Source organism: Balaenoptera borealis (assembly GCF_965194805.1).
Source record: "Balaenoptera borealis genome assembly, chromosome: 10".
Classification (NCBI taxonomy): domain Eukaryota; kingdom Metazoa; phylum Chordata; class Mammalia; order Artiodactyla; family Balaenopteridae; genus Balaenoptera; species Balaenoptera borealis.
The window spans coordinates 111488676-111503998 of record NC_138874.1 but is presented as its reverse complement, the minus strand read 5'-3'; the positions used below and the strand labels follow the sequence as shown (position 1 = coordinate 111503998).

Sequence of the window (15323 nt, the reverse complement as noted above, 5' to 3'; positions counted from 1 at the left end):
AGAAAAAAAGGCAGTGGGGCTAAGGTAAATGAGAGGAGAAATGAAGGAAGAGAAGGTCAGAAGGACAGGCAATGTTTTGGGGTGACACAGAGGTGTCCTCTAAAAACCTATCTGGATATAAAATTTCCATCTGAAAGTTACACTCAGAGCTTAAGAGATTATCTATAAATATGACAGGAAAGTAATTATAGTTTAGAAAAATGAAACATAATTACACTGTCTAGAAAAAGATGGATGGTATGACAGTCAACACAATAGACACCAACAGAAACCAAAAGGGCAGGAAGCTCTTAGGGTCTATCGGGCTGTGACCAGAGAAGAGACACGTCCAATCCAGCTGACATGGCCACAGTCACTGAAAAGTACCGTCCTGTAGTTCAGGGACAATGTGCCAGATCTCTCCACATATGGATCAATGAGCCACCCGTATGCTCTGATTCTACGTTCACCAAGCAACCTATACATTCAGTCTCCCAGCAACACAGCAACCGGGAAGAAGTACTGTGGTGAGCAGCCAGGGCTGCACACTGGTCACTGTAAAGGAAAATCTCCCACATAAAAATTAACATATTGATGTGGTTTACACATCAGCCCACCATAGGTCTGCATGTGGATCAGTTACCCTGGGACAATTATAAAACCAAGTTTCAGAATTCATAGAGCTAATGATTATTAGACCCTAGACCGTAAAAGATTTACTGAAGTAATGCCATCTTTTGAGATGCTAACTGTATTCAATTAACAATTGTTTGTTTTTCCATTGATGAAATTTTAATACAAATTTCAATATGCTTACTCTGATCTGATGAATGGATTTGTATTTTTCTGGAACTGACAATTCTCCAACAGACTTAATTATAGCTACTGCTTTGTTATCATCTGATGGATCAGAACAGGTGCTGTAGGATCCGTTTTCATCACTATCTGGCATCTCCTCCTCCTCTTCACTATAACTTTCATCAGAATTCTCATTTAATGGAGATTCTGAACTTTCTTCTTTTTTAGGTTCATCCAATTGGAAAAGTTCTGAAAGCATGTAATTGGCTGAAGCAATAATCTTACAAAAAGAAAAAAAATATAAGTAACTCATCAAAATTGAGCATTCTAAAGTGGAATGAATTTTACTACTGTACTAACAAATTTTAGGAGACCTACAGACAGGCTGTTTCCACCACAGACTGTTAATACACACTGAAATGTTCCTGATTCAAAGTACCAATACTCTGAACGTACTCTGTAAAATCCTCATGGGTTGATATGTTTATTTCCTAAAATTATTCCATTCCCAGCCCTCTCTCTTAAGAAAAAGTGGCAAATGTATTTCACGGGAGACAAGTTTTCATGTGTAAAGTGTCATAACTAAAATGTTAGCAACACATCACTCCTCATCAACCAAGAAACCAGAATTTTTCTTTACAAGCTATGAACTAATTAGTTTATCTCTTTACAAGCTATGAACTAATTAGTTTAACTAATTAGTTTATCTTTAATAGGCAACTAATATGGTTCCAGGGGGAAAACCTCCACTAGCTTAATGAGGAAAAAGTCCAGAAAATCTGGTTTCTCTTAAAATTAGCATTTATTCTACTCTACTGTTTAAGTAATTCTTAGTCTCAGACATGCAATAGTCTTAACACTATTTTTAACTTATTAACCACCATCACCTTAATCAGCAATTAGATATTTAAGCCAGAAATTGCTTTGCCATTTTTCTTCAAAAACAGTTTATCTTGGTTTGGTCTCTAGGATAATCTTTATCTCCAAACTGCATGTGGCCACAATTAAAATGAACTTGGATCTTTAAAAAAAAAAATCACAGATACTACGTATCTCTTCTGATTTAAACAGGACACAACAACTATCCTTACACTGAAACATACAGTTGTCAAATTCAGACACCTGAGGGTAATAAGGGTGGTGTAAAACCATGGGCACAGAACTGAGGTTGTTTTAAGAGATGCTTTTACATACTGAGGTACAGGATGTGGACCTTATTCATACTGACATTCATGTAAATGGATCTTTCAAGAGACCATAGTTTCCCACCTTCTAACAGTGATAATACAAAGGAAAAACAGCAGTACTTTATTAAAATCATGTGAATTCTAAACTTATAGAACAGTGCTATCCAAGAGAAATGTGAGCCAGACACAAAATTTAAAATTTTCTAGTGGCTACATTAAAAAAAGTAAAATCTGGTAAAATCAATTTTTAATATTACCTTTGATTCAATAAACAAAATATTTCATCATGTAATGTGTACACACATGCGCGCACACACACTCTTCAAGATTCAGTGTGTATTTTACATTGAAAGCACATCTCGATTCAGATGAAGCACATTTTAAGTGCTCAAGAGCCACACGCGGTACCTGGCTACCAAACTGGATCCACTGGGCAGTTACAGACTATGAATTAGGCAGCTTTAATGTCCAGGCAACAATTCGCTATCGGAATGCCAGAATTCTTTTAGAGAGCATACGTTAATCTTACTTGAGGATGCCTGCTTTTGTCCAGCAATTTAACACAATTCAGAAGCAGGGTTCTAACAGTCCCATAGTGTTTCTTATTTTGATTCTTCTTCATCATCATGTTGCAAGCAACCCTAAAAGAAGTTCATATCAACTTTACTCCCCATTCATCATTCTCTACAATACTCAAGTCTAGGCACGCTCTTCTTTCCTTCCAGTGGAATAAGGGCCATAAGAAACAACTAAATATTGTGTTTTATACACCTGCCCTCCCCCCTTCCCCATTTATTTTGGAACAGTATATAGGTGTATATATACATACATACATACACTTTTTTTAAACTATGAAAATCTAAAAGGTATTTAAAACCTTGGCGTAGATAATGTGGCTATACACTTAAAAATTGTAAGTAAGGCTAATTCTTCATCTTAACTTCTTAAAGCACTCACTTATATAAGAGAATAGCCACTGGCATTGTGAATGGATTTTGGTATTTGTCTTCAGTTTCTTCACAAAGAGTAGTGAGATCATAGAGCTTCACTATATCACTGCCACTTGCTGGGAAAAAACAAAAAAACCAAAAAAACCAGATAAACCTCACTTTACAGTTGTCACTCAAATCAATTACTATTCATTCAAGAATTAGCTTACCTTTAAATAGCCAATAGGTATGTCCTTCTTTGGTACAATTAGATTTCAAAAATGATAAAATATTCTGTGCAATATCTTTTATGACTTTAGTAGAAAAATTAGAGTTTTCCAAATTGGGAATCTCTTCTGTCTTTATCATTTCATACTTCTGTAAAACAGAGAGAAGATAGTTTAAGAGAAAACCTACACAGCAACACTTCTCTTATTAAAAAGTGACCAAATATACAAATCCCACAGCTAGAGACCTACGCAGCATGAGAGTTTAAGGCACTGGTTTTTGGTCTTTTTTCTGCCCTGATACTCCAAAGAAATCTGACCCATCCCTGCCAGCAATGTGGTGGTTTACCACAGGAATAATTCTCAAGGGGGAGTCATCACCAGATTTTGAAGCACACACTTAGGCAGGATCTCACTTCTGTCCTAACCATGGAACAAGTCACGCTGTACACTTTCTTCTATTCTACCCTAATGGTTTTCAACTGGGAAGGTGGTAAATGAAGGCAGACTTCGCCCAGTAAGCTTTCTCAAAATATGTATTTCTGGCTTTTTCTTTCCCCTGACACTATAGTCATCTGGGCGGTGTCTCCAGTATATCCTCTTTTCCCCTTGAGCTATGGACTCTATTCCTTTACAGAAATGGAGCATGGAGTGTGGAGGCAACAGTAAGAGTAAAGGCTGCAAGGCTATTACTATCACGATTTTTAAAGCGCCTCTGTAGCTTTAGCTTGTCTTCTGCTTACACTTCCCTAAAGGCCTCTTACCATATTTTCTGAAGTACTCTAAGACTAGAAACTACAAATTAGTTGGAAAACAGACCAGATCAAAACAGAAGTGATCTCACCGTTCTCCGATCATCCAGACTGCTGTGTGCACTACACTTTGAATCCTTCACCCACTGTCTCCAATTTTTCTCTTTGCGCATTCTTATTTCCCATTAGGTTAAACTGTTCTGAGTAGTGACCAAACCTTATTGTTTTTCCTCCAACATTTCTTTTTTTTTTTTTTTTAATTTTATTTATTTATTTATTTTTGGCTGTGTTGGGTCTTCGTTTCTGTGCGAGGGCTTTTTCTCTAGTTGTGGTAAGCGGGGCCCACTCTTCATCGCAGTGCACGGGCCTCTCACTATCGCAGCCTCTCTTGTTGCGGAGCACAGGCTCCAGACGCGCAGGCTCAGTAGTTGTGGCTCACGGGCCTAGTTGCTCCGCGGCATATGGGATCTTCCCAGACAAGGGCGCAAACCCGTGTGCCCTGCATTGGCAGGCAGATTCTCAACCACTGCGCCACCAGGGAAGCCTCCTCCAACATTTCTGATGGGGACAAAGTCCCTCATAAATAGAATATGCTCAATAACAATTTGCTATATAAACTATTTACTTTTATGCAATGCTGGGGCCTTTCCTTAAAACTTTGCATAAACTGAGTAGGTATTTGTATACTGACTAAACACCTCCACTGTTTAGACACTTTCAGGTAATTACTATGGGTGCCTGGCATTAAAATTACAGTTCTCTGGCTACAAATATAGCTTTTAGTACTGTATTATGACCTGCCCACAAATTACCTGTAAAATTAGACTCCTATAACATCTAGAATTCTGATATCACCAACTCAAACGTGAAAACACTCAAATTTGAGTTTATCCATAGCTATCTTCCTTGCCAAAATACACCTTAGTATTTAAGAGCCTTAAAAACTTTAGTGAGGTACTTTCTGCTCCAATCTGTATTTGAGACATTATTTCAAAAGTCACACTGTATCTATCTTACCTGTACAATTCCATTTACATGAAAACACATGACAAGCTCTGGTACATTGCATATCAAGTTGTCCAACCAATAGTCGATTCCAGTTAGCACATTAATTGGTTTGTTGTTATCCCTAAAAATACACATTTCTAGCGTTATTTGATTTAATTAAGCTGTTCCATAATCAATCATCTGAGACTTATCTCCCCCATTAAAATATTTTAATCTATTCTCCCTAGTTGGAGAATGCCATTTATGCTTTCTCTTCTGATGAGACACGCACATGTAGCTTATGTGGTGTGTTGTACTTAACATCCTTGCACAAGCTTTTCTTGGACTTCTAATGGGTGTCCGTAAGAGTTTTCAGCAAGAATAGGAGGAACTATGAGAGCGGATGACCGGGAGCCTACTGCACGCTCTTCACACAACCTGAAGTGAAAGACTGACCAGCGTGCACCACAGTGCCCAAGTCAGAATTCACATGGACTAGTACGAACACATACACCTGGAACATTAAACAAATGCTCACAATTAGTTAACAGAAAGCTGGGAGACCATCTCCTTGACTAGTTAAATAAACTACATTATATTCTCACAAGCTGTAGATTCAGACTTAAGACTAGGTCAGCACAGCAGATCTCTGACTCCACTCACTGAGGACTAGAATGAAAAGCCAGCCAGAGGGCTTTCAGCATTTGCCAAAACACTCCTTCCTTACTGCAGCCATTTCAACTGGTGGGGCAAGGAGGGAAGTGAAAAAAAACTAGAAAAGGAAACGATGCTGGAATGGAGAGGTGAAAGCAGATGGAAGGCTGATTCTAAAGGGACACAAGCCTGGTTACCTGAGACGTAGGCTGACTGCTGGATATCTGCCTCCTCCAAATATAGGCATGTTGGAGCCAACTAGCATATGTATGTCTTCAAACGTCCATAAAATATTCCGAGCAAAATCATTTTTAAGACCCTGTGATTTAAAATCAAATAGAAAGATTATATAATAAACAGGAGATCAGTAGTCTCCCCCCATGATCCACAGAAAGACTAGAAAAAGGAAAAGACAAGGGAGACAAGGTAAATTAAAGCCACAGAGCTATAAGATCACAGAGATGCTTAGAAAGAGATTCAGGATCAAGTGGATTTCTTCCCCTATGAATCCAATTTAGACTAGTTTTTAAGTGACGAAGTAGACTGGGGATTAGGTGTCTCACCTTGGACACCACGAAAAGCGTACCTGACTGTTCTCCCCGTCATTGAATAAAGTAGTCAGGGTTTGTTCTTTAGGTGCTGAGGCCACATGCCCCACTATGTATGAGGGTTCAAGAGGCTCACCTCCCTGTGAAAAGTGCAAGGATAAGGAGTGATTCTGCTGCCGTAATTACTTTAAAATGGCCTACTGTTACAGAGTATCACCTAAACATTCAAAGTGTACACCTCAAATCTACTCTTGTAAATCAGGGCTAATACAAATCATTAACTCTCATCACTGGGTGACATACTTCAGCTCCTAATTATCGGTTACTATAATAAGCTAATCACATTTAGATCTTATTCAAGTAACAATGAAAGATTATTTTAAGCTTTCCAAGCTTTTTTTCCTCTTTTTTTGGGTGAATCAGAATAGCACTGCTCTTTCAGCATACCCCATCCCTACTGGATTAAAAAATTCCTAAGAAACCTCAGCCATATTTTTGAGACACTGGTCATCAGAACAGCCTCCAGTTTCACATTTCCTAGTGTGTGTTTCACAGAAGTCTAGTCGCTGGGTGAAAAATTTCTAGAGTCAGGTTTGAAAAACACTGCTTACCAAGGATTTGCTTTTGGAGAGTAACAATTCTTATTACCATTAAAAAGCCCCTAAGAGGTCCTGCACTGGAAAACCTACTTCGCCTCTGTATAATCCAATGTCCTCACATTTATTTGATCTCATAACACTTTCTTATTCTTATTAGATTCTGTGGAATATATTTTGAAAACACATAGGAAGAGGAATCTTTGACATGGGTAAACGCAGTCCACCACTCAACTTTCCAACCATAGGGCAGTTGCCATTAAAAAACATTACTTTAAACCAAGATGAGCATGCATATGTGCATGCACACGTGAGCACGTGTGTGCGTTGCTTATTCCTATGTGTGTGCTAACAGGCCTAGCACCCGCCAGCAAAGTACGTATAACTGCAAGCATGGGGGGGAATCTCCAGTGCTTCTGCTATGTCTTGTCTTCCTCTCAAAGGGTCCTTAAAGGATTTCAAAGATTTATTATACTGTTTATTTACACAGACAAGTTATCAACCCCCAAAACTGTATTTGCCAGGCAGCTGCTTTAGTGGGAGTTCGGGCTCTAGGTTATAATGTCCTCGATAAAGGTCTGGCTCCACGGCAATACCCCAGAGACCTGCTTAAACTCTGTTACTGCCTAACACAGGCCTCAAACTAGCCGTTTCAGTGTTGGGAGCAAGAATTCGTGAGGTGATAGCTTACGAACAAAAATAAATCTCTAAATGTTGAAATTTAAAGTTTAAATATGTTATAAAAAGTATTCTGTAAAAGATTATTTTTAGGCAGGGTAGCTCTACTTAGGAATACACCATTGCTAAGACAACCCGACTGCTTACAGGGCCCTTCTAAATGTGTGGAATACATGGGCACACTGGAGTAATGCTGTGAGAACAGGCCTCTGAAGTCAGAAATATCAGGGTTCAAACCCTAGCTGGAACTTCATCAGCTCTGTGGCCACAAACAAACATCTACTTTTCATGAGCTTTATTTACTTATTTGTAAAATGATACCATCAACACAATACATATGCAGCTCCAAGGATGAAACAAATTTATACGCCACACGTGGAGTAAAGTACATGGCCTAAGAGGCATTAAGTAGATTCCAGTTCACTTCCTCCACATGCAGGCCTGCAGATTCTCAAAAGCCTCCAAGGTTTTTCATAGTAACCCTTAAAGGACAGATGATAAGGCTCATAAAGGAGGAAATGGGTGGTAGAACACTAGTATTTCTATTATGTGGTCTTTTTATAATGTGTGTGTTTTGAAGTCAAGGAATACTAAGTAATTTTTTAGAAACTCCTTTAGTGACGTACAATCACATATAGGAAAGTACATAAAACAAATAATACAGAATATAGTATAATGACTAATTAGAAAGCAAATTACCTATGTAACCACTACCCAAGTCATGACATGGGACCCTCCTAGCACCCAGCACCCACATCCCTTCTCATTTAGGTGACATACCCACCTCCTACAGTTATCACTATATGGACGTGCATGGTAATTACTCCCTTCCTTTTCCTTACAGTTTTCCCAACTTTGGAAAAAAATTAAGGTCACTACATAGTTTAATGACGCATCTCTATCTGAAAACCTACTAAAACTAAAATCAAGTTAAAGCTATTTGTCCCCTATAACCTTATAAGGTGTGACGATAGATAGTACCTGGACAAATGCTGAATGTTCAACGTGTGAGAATACACAGCAAGAGGAAAAACACAATTTACCAAGTTAAAGATCTTATTTTTACCTTCCTCAAGCTTGTCAATATATTTTCCTAAAAATAAACATGCACAATTTACATCTATGGAGTTATTTTATTCTTTGATAGACACAATAAGGACAAAAACAAATGAACAATAAGAACCAAGAATATAAGAGACAAAAGAGATAACAGTCTACTCTCTCTTCCTTTCTAAAAGCTTTATAACATTAATGTAGCTTAAGTCTTAACAACTTCATCTAGAAAATCTGCAGGGCTATTTCAGGCCTAACAATCTGACTAAAAGTTAAGGCAGAAGATCAGTATTTAAATTACAAACAGGCCTGTGAGTCTCAATATCTGATAGGCATTTAATATTTCTACAGTTTAAATATACCGTTATCTCCTTATGACTTTAAGGAGATAATCAGTATCGATAAACATATTGATAAGCTATCTTAAATGTGGTAAAAACTTTTAAATGCTTTTGAATTATTTCTTAAAAAACATCACATCTAGCCATTCACGACAGCCCTTGTAAACTCCATATTGAAAAACTAAAAAAAGTACTTTTTGTAACTGTGAAGACATAAATTGATGGAATATTTTTCACTCTGGTTCGTCTATTTTTATTAACAGAATAACTGATTTTGTCTCCTTAGATGAGCTTGCTGAATTAGCATCTAGGTACTAACTAACCTGGCTGGAAGCACCGGGGTCTTCAGAGACTGAAGAAGGCATTTCAAAGGGGGCGGGCCAAGAAGCCCCATCCGAATCGTTTGTCTGATCTGCGCTGGACGATTCCTGCTGTTCTGCGGCAGATGGGACAGGCTGAGCAGCTCCATCACCATTGATACTGGCCAAATCAGAAAGAAAAAATACCACACTGCTACTGAAGTTAACTTTATGTAACAGGCCACCGGTTTTTAAAAACCAGATTCTATAATCAAGCACAAATCTCGTTAAAAAAGCAATATAGGGCAAATGTCAACAATAATAGCGGCAAAACTTAAATTACTTTTGCTGGCTTCAAATTACGTTTTAGATCAGAATTTCATTTTTCCTCTTAAGATAAAAATAAACAAGTAGCCAAGTACCTGTAATATAAAAACTTCGAAAGAATAGCCTTCTGATACCAGTGTTCTTTGCTTTTTTTCTTCCTCTGCCACTTCTGATCAATAAGTCTTTGATAAAACTCTTTTAACCATGTCCAATCACCAGTCTGAATAACACAAGAAATTGATAAATAGAACAAACATAAGAAACTGATAAATTAACCAAGCTTGCAGTCAAAACAATTCGTTACCTATTGCCCTCTTATAGGAAATACCTTTTTTTAAATACCGCTTCATAAACCTACACTCGTAAAACATTTACCTTTCTAGACTCAGTCGCTATCACCTCTTTTTGGAAATCTCCCTGTCTTCCTCCTCTCCTTAAGCCAGACAAGGAGAGGTGACTCTTCTCTATAACATGTTCTTCAGTGCCTGGAATCAGTCCCACTATGCACACTGCATTAAAATTATCTGTGTGTTTGTAACCCCCAAATTATAAGCCGTTAGGAAGCAAGTACTGTGATTCTCAAGATCCTGCCCAGGGGCTAACATATACAGACTGAACTGATCTGTGGTCTTTTCAAATGGAAAAACATTTATTTAAAACGTCAATTTAAATCACTGTAACTTATTTTCCTCTATCAAAGCACTGCAGGAATATTCTTTAAAGAGTAGACTATGGGAGTGGCAAGACCATGAACTATTTGCAACCATGAACTATTGGTAATGACAAGGTAAATACAGAAGTACCGAGTAAGCTTTCAGAAATTGCAATATTATTACATTATTATACTTTACAAAATAACGGGGGTAATAGTCATTCACCACATACAGTTTGAGAAGCTCTACTTGAAGAGAACCAATTAATTCTAATATAACTATATATTCATAGGAATAATTTTTTAAACATTTTTCACATTTCCTGGCAGCCATGTTTCATGAAAATGTCTTTAATGGAGACATCAAAGGATTTTTCAAAAATTTAACCAGTCCCTTAAATTTCAGATTTTTCACAGCTTTCTTCATTCACTTCACCCTTTTCCTTGCAAGAATCCTGGCTGTTGGTTTCAATGAAGTAAGTTTCTTCACCGTTCTCTTTTCTATTTTTTCTTTATTAAAGCTTTTTTATCTTCAGCGAAACTTTTCACTTCTTGGTTGAAGTACTCAACCACGTTTCCACTTTGGCCTTTCTTTGAAACAAAATCACATTTCTAGTTCCCTTAAGTTGTTAAAATAGTGCTTTTCTTGTTATTTTTCAAGTATTACCTGAGATGATCTCATAAAGAGTTCTTGAATATCTAACTCGTCTAATAAGAGAGTCCTTCCTATGCGGTGCACTGCCATGCTCACGTGCGATTTGCTGTAGGGAATCTTCAGGAGCTTTTTTATGTTCTTGAAAAAAATCAAGAGGAAAAAACAATTTAGAAAGACCTTTGTAGTGTGATCTGGAATCTTGCAAATTTTAACTTCACTCAACTTTAAAGCATAATAAACCTTATTTCCTTAAGGTCATACAAACTGTATTTTACACAAAGAGCTACCTATAAACACATAGAAGACAGAGCTTTAGAACCAGAATCACCTACACTTTACTAGTCACCCTGTGTTAATGTAAATGACAGTCAAAGATTTATTTGTACACGATGGAATTTCATAAAGTATGTACAGGTCACACTCTTGCACTGACCCAGGCTTTTAGCATCTCAGATAAAATTGGCCAACTAAGGATCAATAGATTTTACCAGAAGTATCACATCTAATTCCCAACTAGTAACATTACATAACCCAGCGTTATAATTGCTATCATCAAAACTGCTATCATTAAAACACAACCATCAATACTAATATTAATTACCACTGCCACTATTTGGGGGGTTGTTCCCTCCTCTTTGAGGAAAGATGCAGTGAACAGTGTCACTTTAATAAAAAAGGTATTCAATAATCAGATAGTTGTAGCTTATTTCATCACTAATTTTCCAAGACTGCAGACAAAGCAGGCTATAAATCCCAAGCACAAACATCCCAACTACATTTGCAATAAGGACACTTACTTCAGAGTCAGAGACAACATCCACATCGTTTCCCACTGAATCAATAAAGTCGTATGCCATCCCAAAGCTGAAGGAGAAAACAAAGGCCACAAAAATCACGTTCGTGGTGGTGCAGGTATTGTTTATAATAGAATACTATATTTCATCTCTTCTTGGATACACATTTTTCACATTCTAACACCTCCGAAATCAGTATGCCTATCACCATTACAGTTGGCTAGTTTTTCCTTCTTAATGGTACATAAAATAATGGGGTCACTTAACAGACATAGAAAACAGACTTGTGGTTCCCATGGGGGAGGGGGGTGGGGGAGGAATAGATTGGGAGTTTGGGATTAGCAGATGCAAACTATTATATATAGAATGGATAAACAACAAGGTCCTACTGTAGAGCACAGGAACTATATTCAATATCCTGTGATAAACCACAATGAAAAAGAATATGTACATATGTGTGTGTATGTGTGTGTGTGTGTATATATATATATATAAAACTGAATCACTCTCCTGTACACCAGAAACTAACACAACATTGTAAATCAACTATAGTTCAAGAAAAAATAAATTAAAAAAAATTAAAATAATGGGGTGACTTAAAAATCAATGGCATCTTGGATTTTATAAAAGATAGTAATAACAGAATAGTAATAGAAGCAATTAATAGTAAATATTTAGAATAAAAACAATTAACAATTATTTTTATTTTTGTAGTCATGAAGTCTAAAAAATATCCAATAGAAAACAGTCAGTTCGAGTTAGTATTCTTTTTAGGTGGGGAGATGAGAAAAATAGCAACAGAAACATTTATCAGAATTTTAGTCTCTAGGATTATGTTCCCAGTGATAAACACTACTACCCTTTTAAAAAATATATGAGAAAAAAATGCACATGAAACCAATTCAACCAGAAAGAGAAAAAACAGCTAACCGAGCACCCAACTTGTGCCAGGTACCACATGAGGCACATCTATAATCTGCAAGCCTGAAAGGCAGCTGATGTCACCATTTTTCAGTTAGTAGGTGGCAGAGAGTCAAGATACTTAGGACTGCCTCACTTCAAAGCATGCTGATGATTTACCATGTGGTCTAGGCAAGTTACTTAACCTTTCCAAGCTTCAGTTTTCCGCAGGAAAGTTAGTTAACAGTACCAAACTCAAAGGGTTGTTGTGAGAATGAAATGAGATAAACATATAAAGTACTCAGCACAGTGTCTGTACACAATTATCATTTAAATCACTTTATAACATTTAATTCTCTTGCCCTATAATTTATTAAGCCATTTTTCTAAAAGAAGATATGCAGACTATTTCCAATTTTTTTTTGCTAGTATAAATAATGCTACAAACAAGCAACATTTTACAAATATAACTTTTACCTTCTGAGTCATTAGGATAATTTCCAAACTACTGGCACATAAGGTACTAATGTATTTATGGCTCTTGCTATATGTTATGCAGAAATATTTTAGGTTCAATCGCTGAGAGGAAAAAAGAGAACCCCATACATTAAACGGTCTACAAGAATATGGACATCAGTACATTTTTCTCTGTAAGACCCAGGCCACTCTCTCAACTTTAAATACCACCAGCAAGTGTCAAAGTCAAGGGTGTACATCACTGGACATGCTGTGTTTTTACATCACTGCTTTTTCAGCCCAGACAATCCACCATCATTTAATGAAAAATTCCACAGGACAGGTTAGGCAGTGTTAAGGGTTTTCCTCATCATGTGCCACCCTGATTCTCTGCATTCACATATTCAAAAGGTATGTAAATTGGCTAAAATTAAAACAGCTGATGGACTTTTAGTGGTCAAAACTCATCTTTGTTAATAACATGATGCAGACTTGAAAGAAGCATATGCGATTGATATCTTCATATTTTAACAGAGTCCTATTATCAGGGGGAAAAAGGACATTGAAAGTCAAATATAATCTTTTACCAAAGCGAAATCTTGGCACATTGATGAGCATTACAAATTAAACTGAACAGCAAGTATTAAGAGTTTTAAGGTGGAGGGTTGAGGGTCAGGTAAAAATGCCATCATTTAATATTTACCTTGAAAATGGCTTGCTTTTCCTACTGTTGCCAAGAATGGTAGTTCCTGCTGGTCCTAGTTTGGCACTCTCTCGTAACCAGTTGGCAGGTGGGAGTTTCAAGTCTGTTTTCTCTTGGAGGCGTGCAAATGCTGTCCGAGGAGGGGCAGAAGAGTATTTCACCACAGCGCGGCTCTTCACTTCATTGCCTCCAAGAAATAAAGCTGATCCCTGATTAAAATATTAAATGAAATTTTAACGTACACTACTAGGAATAAAAAAACCCCACCTTAATAATAATAATAAAAACCCTACCACATCAGGCTTACAAGAACATATACTACATGTTACTAACAGCAGTTAATAAATGTGAGCGTAAATGTGTACCATTTACTTAGCTCTTTTTCACATAATTTCAAAGAAAAAAAGGTGAGTCAAGGAGTGTGATGGGTACGGTTATTAGCTAGGAAACAGGCCAACCGAACTATCTTTTAAAACATTCATAAGAAAGTGTAGAAGCAGAAACCAAGGAGTCAAGAGTAGCACGTTAACTAAGTGCAAAATTTAATAAAACCTCTGTTCAATATTAAAGATGTAGTTCAATTTCAATAACACACGTTATTTAGAAAGTTTGTGGTGAGATATCTGGGCCTTTTTTGTTTTTAAGTAAGCGTTTAGAAACTGATTAGTCAGTTTACGACACACATACTCTGAATGTCTAACTTCATTGCAAGTCCCCGGGGGGTGCGCACAGATTTCACTTGCACACCCCCAAGAAAGCTCAGGGTCCAAGTTAACTCTTCCAACCTTCCTTCACGCAGCCCCGCTTCGGCCTGGCAAACACTTTGCGCCCTTCTAACATTAATTAGCTCAGTGCCATCTCGGTGAGCTCGCTCTCTTCTCCCTTCAGCTCTGCAAGGCAGTGCCGACTTGGGAACCACATATTTACACGTACGCTCCTTGAGAGCGGAGGTCGTGTCTAACTCACCTGTCGGTTATCATCGACTGGGAAGCCAGGACTGCTTTTGATACGAATGACCTGCAAGTACATGCCTGAGTACTCACCGACAGGCACACGGACTTCCACTCCGTTTGGGGGGCCGTCGGGTAGGCGTGGAGAAGGCGCCAGAAGCCGCCAGGAACCGTGACATCCCTCACGGGCCAAGCGGGCCCGCAGCCCACGGAGCCCTGCAGGTCCCGCCCCACCGCGGACTCACCTGTGCTGAAGGTTCCTCGGACTCTCCTTGGGACAAGAGGCTGAGCCCTCCCCGAGCAGCGGTCCCGGCCGGCGGAGCCTCGGTCCCGGCCTCCTTAGAGTCCCCCATCACCTCGGTCCAGGTGAGGCGAGGCGAGGCCAGGCGAGGCTCGACCCGAGAAGCCGTCGCAAATTGCCGGGCCCAGAGACGTCGCTGCCCAGCAGAGCAGGCGCCAGATACGCCCCGCACTTCCGGCCTCTGACAGGAAGAACTGGCGCGGACGCGTTCAAATCTCGCGACGTTTGCTCCAGAGGCCCGGCCCCGCCTCCCCCGGTAGAGACCAGCTTCGCGGCGGGGGCGGGAACTGTCGTGCGCCGATGAAAGAGGGAAACTACCTCTCGCGTTATCTGACTCCCAGGCTCCACCCCTTGCACGCCGGTCTTTGTTGGCCAACAGTCCTCGGGACTTGGGCTTTGGGCGGAGTCAAAGCCTTAGAGGTCCTCTCTGCGTGGGCGGGGAAGAGAGGCTGTAGGTGTAACCAGCGGCTCCCGGCACGTAAAGTAGTGAAGTGTCAGCACTCTTCCCGCCCCAGCTTTCAGTGCCCCCTCGGTTTGCAGTCGGGCTCACAGGCCCA

The 15323-nt window shown here is 38.9% G+C and overlaps 1 protein-coding gene across 11 annotated transcripts in view; it reads right to left on the bottom strand.

Moving 5' to 3' along the window:
* The window catches only part of EDRF1 (erythroid differentiation regulatory factor 1), a 36655-nt gene extending 21715 nt beyond the window's left edge, over positions 1–14940 (bottom strand). For 7 of the 11 annotated variants that reach the window (XM_082406607.1, XM_082406610.1, XM_082406617.1 and 4 more), the window contains exons 1-13: positions 14711–14940; positions 13516–13724; positions 11460–11526; positions 10675–10800; positions 9451–9575; positions 9053–9209; positions 6100–6201; positions 5711–5832; positions 4890–5001; positions 3124–3271; positions 2922–3030; positions 2494–2605; positions 797–1057 (exon numbers count right to left, since the gene is read on the bottom strand). In XM_082406607.1, coding sequence (XP_082262733.1) covers positions 797–1057; positions 2494–2605; positions 2922–3030; positions 3124–3271; positions 4890–5001; positions 5711–5832; positions 6100–6201; positions 9053–9209; positions 9451–9575; positions 10675–10800; positions 11460–11526; positions 13516–13724; positions 14711–14818 — 1758 coding nt within the window. In that variant the 5' untranslated portion in view covers positions 14819–14940. The other 4 variants (XM_082406612.1, XM_082406613.1, XM_082406616.1 and 1 more) reach the window with 3 other exon arrangements.
* Positions 14941–15323: the final 383 nt, after the last annotated feature.